General features: G+C 36.9%; 1 protein-coding gene across 1 annotated transcript; it reads right to left on the bottom strand.

The window, feature by feature from the left end:
• Positions 1-3,129: 3,129 nt before the first annotated feature.
• LOC133794892 (peroxisomal membrane protein PMP22-like) lies at positions 3,130-5,662 on the bottom strand. Its single transcript, XM_062232332.1, has 7 exons — positions 5,299-5,662; positions 4,937-5,035; positions 4,427-4,528; positions 4,001-4,076; positions 3,646-3,716; positions 3,475-3,560; positions 3,130-3,378 (listed from the first exon to the last, which is right to left on the bottom strand). Exons 1-7 carry the CDS (start codon positions 5,368-5,370, stop codon positions 3,324-3,326), a joined length of 561 nt encoding a protein of 186 aa, XP_062088316.1. The 5' UTR covers positions 5,371-5,662; the 3' UTR covers positions 3,130-3,323.
• Between the last annotated feature and the right edge of the window lie 3,760 nt (positions 5,663-9,422).

Genomic DNA, 9,422 nt, shown 5'->3' on the forward strand with positions numbered 1-9,422 from the left:
AGCCATGTGACAAACGGTCACTGGGGTCATATACCTTGGCTATAGACATCTGGTCGTAGACCAGGCAAGCGCTTATAAGTTCTTCGACCCTAGGGTCGGTCTAGCATTAATGCCATAGAGCCATTCAATGTGTGATTCTCGACTTTAGAGTCGGTCCCTGACTAGTCAGTGTCTTGAACAGGTAATCAGCGTACATCAGCATTTAATATGCAATCCATGTCCACATATATCAACCAACATGCTCCAATATCAAACCATGCATGTCATATACTTATACAGGGTGCAACTGTATTCATACACCGTTTTCTTACCTCTGGTTCGAGTGAGAATTATTATATGAACGACCCCTGAGAACGATCAACCTTTAAATTCCTTGGCGGTCACCTGGTCATAACCAAATTATAGAATTTATCAATAAAAGTGATAACTGAGGGTTCCCAAACCAAATCCCAGCCCCCGAGACATCAAATACTACCCAACCGGGTACTAGGTCCAACCCCGAGGCCTATGGTTTGAATCCCCAAGCTAAAAACCACATTTTAACAAAATTGGCCTTAAGGGCCGCGGCCCTCCCCTACTGCGCCGCGGCGCGCCCTCAAACAGAGAGGGCTCCCTGTCTGCCAAACGCCAAGGGCCGCGGCGCACCCCTGCTGCGCCACGACGCCCAGCCCAGACCAGCAAGAACGCCCTTAACGAACCAGTTTTTCCCCTGTGCGATTTCCTCTCAAACCAATCCTTCAAACCTTCATAAAACCCCTTCCTAACATACAATTAAACCCCCAAATAACACCCTTAGCTCACCCTCATCAAATCCCAATCAAACCAACACTAGAACTCCCTTTGATTCACACTTTCCACATCAAAATTCTAAGGCTGAAACTAGCAACCAAAACAGAGCATATATAAAAACCAGTGGCTAAAAGCTTACCTTAAGTTCAGGTTATGGTGCTCTTCAACAGTGGAACACTCTCCCAAAGTATCAAGGCTTAGCTCCCAAACTCAAATCCTCAACAAGTTCACAAAATCTCACAAGGAAGATAAGGGAGAGAGAAGGTACGGGAAGAAGAAGAGAATTGCTTCTGTTTTTACTCTGTTTAATCTACAGCCTTCCAAGCTTAACATATATCCAAGCCAAAAGACTAAAATACCCCTAGGTCTTTTAAAACTTCTAAAGCCACTTCAAGGGTAATTTTGGCACATTCCACTTATCCCGCTAATCATAATTAACGCTTCCCAATTCCCGCTAATCTCAATATCCTCAAACACCAATAATTCATATCCCGTTACCCTAAAATCCCCGGTAACGCTATAACCATTAATATCACCCCGAGACTCACCCCGAGCCCCGAGCTCAAACCTGTTATAACCAAACCGTTAAATCATGTTTAAAGATCGTCTCATGTCGAAATACTCGAACTAATCCACATTATAATGTGGTCTCACAATATATCATTAACACGCAAACAAATATTCAATTATACCCTCAACAGGCCAAATTACCAAAACACCCCTGTAAAAAAATGTGGACTCACACGCATGCATTTAGCATCATATTATAATATAATTCTCATAAACATGCATAAACACATTTAATGGCATAATTAAACAGTTATGGCCCTCCCGGCCTACTAATCCAGCCATTAACCATAATAGGGAATCCAGGGCATTACAGATATGGTTGATTGACTAGATTGTTAAAGAATACCTTTATATGATAGCAAATTTTGAGCTCATAAGGATGTACATTTATAAGGAAACATATGTTGCCCAAATGAGAGATTATTGGATTAAAATCTTATTTTATGGGCACATATCTATAATGTATAATGCTATTATAAAGTGTGATACAAAATTAAGTGACCAATTATGTTATAAATATCATAAGGTATTAAAGTGTCATGGATTTAATGCGTAGAAACAGGAAAGTGAATTTTTAATTTTATAATGGGCAAAATTGGAAATCACTCATTATAAATTAGGGTTATGGTCCCCTATATATATATATGTATCATTCTATTAACAAAGAAGAAAAGTGAAATTTTCTCTCATAGAGATACATATTATATAGGAAGATCTAAATTTTTTATGTAATCTCCAATAATAACATCAGGCTAGTGTTTCCGCTCTCATGTGCATCTTCTTCTTTGATTTAGCAAATGATCTATATAGAAATATGATTTAGGATTTTATATTGAACCACTTTTAGCAACATGTTTACGTAACATGTTTACGATCTGATATTATGTATTGACATATTGATATTTATGCCATTTTAGTTTTATGATTTAAAAAGAAATACTAAATTTATATAAACCATAGTTTTTAACATGAAACAAGTTATTTTATATTGAAAATTGAAAGACAATTAACACTGTGGCTGGTAAAGAGTAGAGCAAAATCGCCTATTTTCACACCCAAAAAAAGTTGCAACTAAACTCTGGAGGATGACCAGGCACTGCTTTTGGCACATAAGGCCAGTACTGCGCACGCTTATGAAAATTATATATATATATATATATATTTATATATATATATTTATATATATATGTTCAATTATTAAGTTGTCAGACTATGAATGATTCACATGTTATAACATAAGCAACGCATAGAATGAGCATACAACAACACCGTCCATTAATGATATTAAAAAAAAAAAAAAAAACTCATGGATTGTCATTTCCTTTAGTTTTCACATAAAACCAGGAAGGGTCTTCCTGAACGTTTCACATTAGCATAAATAATAAATAATGAGCAACAAAGTTCACACCTAGCCTTTTTTTCAACAAAAGCTGGACTCTAAGGCTCAACTATGTCCCCATTCGTGTGGCCGCAGGTGCCAACCACATTCGTAAGTGAGATAATACATAAACTATGTCAAAACTCAAGGTAAGAAAACCTTTGGTTATATTAGCATGTTACCTACTCTGCTCTGCTCTGAGTTCTCCCTCTCACATGGTCTCAATTACTAACCATGGTTGCAGAGTACAACTTGAAGTGGGAACATAGCAACACCACATTTTTGTATTGCAACAGGGAATACACTTGGCAGCAAGCATGGCTATTAACATTTCTGTTATCAGAATATAAATAAGATTTTGATTGCTTAATGATAAGATAATAACCAGGTCATGATGAACAATCAAACTGGCTTAAGATGGGAATCATTTGAACATAAGATCCAGTATATATAATAAACAAACTTCAAGATCTAGAGGAATAATCTTCTGAGTTCATGATTGATCAAAATAGAGAGAGCATCTACTAGCAGACTAAGAATAGCTCGGAACTAGGAGCTTTAACTTATTCAAGCACACTGAGTTTCTTCATTTGGGCTTTGGTAAGACCATGGATCGTGCTCGAAGATTTAGAAATATTCCCCTGAAAGAAAGAAAATGTAAGGGTGGAAAAGCTAAAAGAAGCCCAAATTTTAATTATAAAAAGAAGAATAAAAGGTACATGTAAAGTATAGAATACCAGCAAAATGCAACTAAGCTCTGAAGAATGACCCGGAATTGCAGGGGCACATAGCGGTGATTGATCCAACCAACAACAGGCCAGAACTGCATTTTTTTCTCCATTAAGTCAGTTTATGATATCATTAAGTCAGTTTCATTGTATACAGTTTCATTGAGCATAGAGTAATACCGTCCATGAAGTATATTGTACTGTTGGATAGTCCTTCTTTATTTTAGCTTTCACGTGAACCCAAGGTCTTTCTGCGTTTCACATTTGTATAAAATAATCAACAGTACATATTATTGCTATTTGAAATGTCCATACCTAGTCTGCTAATTTGCCTTACTTTTTTAGGCTTGATTTAAGTAATGGAGTTGTTTTGTTTTATATCCACATTTATAATGTGAAACCCAAACCAGTATAAAGTTGTGCTGGTAATACAGGGGTCAACTCAATTATATAATTAGTCATTTTGATTCACCTATATCTGTTGCACATAATGGAGGAAAAAATAGTGGAACTAACATGTTTCCTCACAACTTACCCTCCACAACCAACCCATAGTAAATCATGAAAAACAAGTTGTTCCAAGGAGAAGAAGTAACCTGCTCCAGCAGTACCTGACAATTTGATAAGCTATTTTTAGATTGACTTCTAATAATTATTTTCTTTTCTTTTTCACTTGAGTGAATCAAACAGTCAATTGACAAGTTATATTATTTCGGGAATGTCATTTTAGAAACCCCTTATTGATGTTATTAAGCTCTTTCTTCAGTCAAGTACATACAGCCAAAAAGGAAAATAGTACAGGCCAAAACACCGGAAAACTGAAGATTTCCTTTACAACTTGACAAGAGAGATGGAATTTCATCATTCTTATACCAACTTGAGTTACATTCTTTCAATATTTCAGACTACATCAAGGTTTCAGGGAACAAAGTAAGGCTCAAGACTGAGCAGAATGGCGTACCTTCTTGGCTACTGTTTTTGTATCCCTTTTCCCCTTGAATATTTTGTCTAGAACTATGTGCAGGTAATGTCCAAATGGACCAAGATAAGCAACTCCAAAAAGCTGCATTCAAATAAATCACAAACATGATTGAGATGGCGCACAATAGATACAATAATGAAAATAAGCACATAATCACTTGAAAGTTACAAAAGATGTAAACTTTCAATCCAGCACATTAACAACTTCAAGGCTAAAAAACATGTTACATTTGTGGTACAAATACACCGAACAAAGTCAAAATCATTGTCTGAATAAAAATATTACACAATCATACATTCATGGTATAATCTAGCTATGGTAATCTATCGGACATTATATTGCAATTAAGCAAATTTCAATACAACATCATTAAAAATAGTGTTGTCTTTCACTCATATCATAGTGATAACTGCCCATTTCGTTCCAAAACAATAAAACGATCAATGGGATCCTAACTACATGGTAATACCACTATTAAAGTGAGCTTACCACTTTGAGAAGAAGCCGTTTCAATTGAAGTTTCTGTATACCAGTGAGTTTTTGAGAAACTATATCGCTAAGCCCTGCTAACGTCCCTGCTGTAATTGCCTGCTCTAATAATAAAAATTAGTCAGAAGAACATACCCATAAAAGAGGGAGAAGAAAAAATTTCAAACTCAATCTCGGTACGAGAACTCAAGTTATTTAAAAAAATATATATATAAAATCAGCTTTTAAAAACCCAGATAAGAAAAGGAGCAAAACGAACACAACTTTCATCTAAATTTCTCCTCTGTCCACAAACCCAAAACTCAAAAGAAAGAGCAAAGGAAAGCCACGAAAAAGACAAGAAGAAAAACATGAATTGGGACCTTAGTTCTGAGAGGATGTTGCTGAAGTTGCATCAAGTATTGCTGTAACCCTTTCTTGGCAATCGACCCCATGTCTGATTTCCCTAATTTGGTTTCAAAGTTGAAGACTTTAGGGATGGATTTGTACAGTGGCTACTAGATCAGCCAGCACCGGGCGTAAGGTGCGTATGACCAAAAATTTCTCACGCACGAAGCAGCATATATATATGTGTATATTTATGTTATGGGTGCGTGTGTTCTTTCTTGAGACCCAACGTGTGGGTGGCCCTCTATTGGGACGGATTGCCCAATAATTAGAATAGAACTACTCCAACAAGCATCTCGTTTTATATTCTCTTCTCTTTCTTTCTCGTTCCATCTCCATCCCTTTGGCAATGAGTCAACTTTGGGATCTGACCAGCTGAGCCATTTTATTTTTTATTTTCCCCTTATTTTTAGGGTAGTAGGGCTGGTTTTGATTTTTTTTTTATTTGGTTAGTTTGTTTGTACATGTTACTTTAGGATTATATTACATCGAATATATTATATAAATTTGGAGGTGTCTTTATCCTAGGAGGACTTTCAAAACCAACCAATGTCAAGCTACATCCTACAAATGAATTCACCCAGCGATCAAGGAGTGACTAATAGTCAACAAGTTGTTATAGCGACTTTGATATTACACTATTACTTCTCACTTTGAGTTGCGAAGTTTCGATATTCATTCTTAATAATATCTAATATTACCAAAAAATTCATAGCACTATTAATATTCTCAATTTGATGCTAAACATTCATCTCATACCTAAAATAATATTCTCAATTTGATGCTAAACATTCATCTCATATCTAAAATACATCTCTCATTATATCAAGAATCCTAAAACTTTCTATTCCTTTCTTTTTCCTCTATTCCCCTCTCTCTTTCATTCTCATGAAATTCTCCCTAAAACCAACAGATTTGTATAATTTTCTTGTCGAAATCATTGTTAGTCATCTCCATTGTCTTTGTGAAGTCACCAATATCAAATGCAACATCTATTTTGAGGGTTTTTTGAGGGGAAAAACCATAGGTAATAAAATTGTTCATTTCATGTGTTGGGTATTATTTGTTTACAATTTTTTGGTTATTTTGAACAGATCTGAGCATATACTGATGTGTTTTTTTTTTTGTTTTTTAGAGAGATTCCGCAATCTGTGTTTTTCTGGATTTTCTACAACTTTTTTGCTCAATAGGAGCTCGATACCGGTTCGATAGGGGCTCGATGGTATGTAGAAGAAGGTTCTTTTATGAGCTCGATGCTGCTCGATATAGCTCGATAGTTTTAGGCTTTGTTGCTCGATTGTGCTCGATGGTAACTTGATAAGAGTTCGATTGGACCCTAGAATAGTTGGTGTAGTTGTTTTCTCGATATGTGCTCGATAGGGTTCAATGAGGGTTTTGGTTAGGTTTTATGCTCAGTTTAAGAAATGTTAGCTCGATAAGAGCTCGACGATGGGCTCGATGGTAACTCGATAGAAGCTCGATAATGTTCCTTTTTCATGAATTTCTGAAGAATTGATAGTTTTTTTTTTTACAATTTCAATGGTTCCATTGTCTATGCTTTTGTATCCTACAATGGTGTTTGGGAATTACAAGGGAATAAGTGGATTTTCAAGGACCCTCAATGCATGGTGACACCGATGGAGGATACTGTAACATAATTGCAACTTCTTGACATATTGCACAAGGAACTTAAAGTTGATAAACAAATGTATGGGTTGAAATTGGAGGTTCCTTGCACACACGTCGACCAACCGTTTACTCCCGTTCATGTTGAAAGTGATCTTGGTGTCCGTGCATTCTTAGGAGTAACATCTAAAGAAAGGTTAGCCTTGTGTGTCACTCTTGTTAAAAAGATTGTTATTGCAGATCCATATTCCACTCCCGGACCTGAGGAAGCAGCCAATACTTTAGGATGTCCTATTGGTGATCTGAGGGACAACCAGTATAAGTACAACTCCTATGTGAATGACGATCTAATAGCTGAACATAATGAGGACTCGTGATACAATTCAGAGGCATATTATAGTGCAGAAGTGCCAATTGACATGTCTGATGATTTGCAAGTCGAACAAGCACAAGAACAACCAATACATCCTATTGCACGGGCGAACCCACCAAGTCAAGGATGTCGAACACCTGGAACCAGCTCTAGTCGTCCTGGTGGAACATAATATAACAATACAGGGAACGTTCCAATATGTTCAACAAAAGATCACAGAAAATGGAGTGCTCCCATGTTTACAAAAGAAGATATCATGGCTTCTAGTCGATCTGAAACACCCTTAGGTGTACCGTTGGGAGAACTACACCTTGGGAAGACTTTTGAGAACAAGATGGAATTGAAAACCAAAGCGGCTCTCTTCGCAATGAAGAATAATTTTGAGTTTATGGTTAAGAAGTCAGATACTGATGTGTTGTATATCACCTGCAAGGATCCTGATTATGGTTGGAGAATAAGAGGGAAAAAAGTAGCGCGATCGGAGATGTTTGAGACCACTGTTTATAATAATGTACATACTTGCTCACTAGAATTGCGACAGAAATACCACCGTCAAGCAACACCTTGGGTCATTGGGCACCTTATCAAGAACAAATATGCTACTGAACATGTTGTGTGCTATCGCATTGGATGCGAATAACCACATTTATCCAATAGCGTTCGCAATTATTGACAGTGAGAATCATGCTTCTTGGAAGTATTTCATGATGAAATTGAAGGAAGCCATTACCGTTATTGATAATATGGCTTTTGTATCAGACAGGCATTCTAACATTATTCATGCTCTTGAGTTGGTCTTCCCTAATGTCTACCACAGTGCATGCTACCATCACATAAGTATTAATGTAATCGCTAAGTTCAAGACTGATCATTGTAACAAGGAGATGTGGAATGCGACATATGCATTTTGGAAGTCAAAATTTCACAAGTTCTTCAACAATATAAAGAAAATGGATCCTACCATAGCTTAATATCTCGAGGGTATTGGCTTCGATAAGTGGACTCGTGCTTACTTTCTTGGGAATCGATACAATGTAATGACAAGCAACTACGCTGAAAGTTTCAACAACAAAACCAGAGACGCAAGAACCTTCCCAGTCACTACTTTTGTGGAATTCATTCGTTTCACAATTCAGTCATGGTTTGCTGCGCGTTGTGAGGAGGTAGAGAAGTGCACATCCAAATTAGCAACAATATATGAGAAAGATGTCTCAGGCATTGCGGATGATGCAAGGTACTTGAAAGTCCATCCTCCTGGACAGTTCGAATTTCATGTGGTAGACCTAGAAGGTGATGGTGAGGTGAATTTGATGACCAAATCATGCTCATGTGGCATGTTTCAAATAATGGGTTACCCTTGTGTTCATGGTGTGGCTGCGGCCATCCTGCGGAATGTCAACATTTAATCACTGTGTTCCCCATATTACACTACTGAGATGTGGAGGGAGTCTTACAAAGAAACAATTTACCAAACTGGAAACGAGGATGATTGGGAAGTTCCCGAGAACATAGTGAAAATGCAAGTTGGGGTTCCCGTTGAAAAACAACCAGTTGGTCGATCGAAGAAGAAAAATGTGGGAAGAAGGAAGACAAACCGCACTCCATCGAATGGCGAAATCATTCGCAAAGAGCGCAAGTGTAGTATGTGTGGTGGTCTTGGCCACAACAGGGCTACATGTTGTATTAATAACCTAGCTTGTTTTCCCTTCTTTTTTCTTTGATTTTTCTTAAAAGTTATGTTAAGCTCGATGTAAACTCGATGAGCTCGATTGTAGCTTGACATGAACTCGATAGTAGCTTGATATGAACTCGATAATATGTATGGTAGCTTCTAAATTGACTTCAAATCGTAGCTCGATAATAGTTCGATAATGGTTCGATATAACTCGATAGTAGTTCGATAATGGTTCGATATGGCTCGATATTAGTTCAATAACAGCTATATAATGGTTATGAAAATGAAATTGCTTGATTGAAGCTCGATATTAGTTCGACAACAGTTTGATATAGCTTGATATTAGTTCGATAATGTTCGATATAGCTCGGTAACAGCCATATGAAAGTTACAAAAAATGTGAACAAAAAACTATACATGTAAAA

The sequence above is a fragment of the Humulus lupulus genome, chromosome 8 (genome assembly GCF_963169125.1).
Source record: "Humulus lupulus chromosome 8, drHumLupu1.1, whole genome shotgun sequence".
Taxonomy (NCBI): Eukaryota; Viridiplantae; Streptophyta; class Magnoliopsida; order Rosales; family Cannabaceae; genus Humulus; species Humulus lupulus.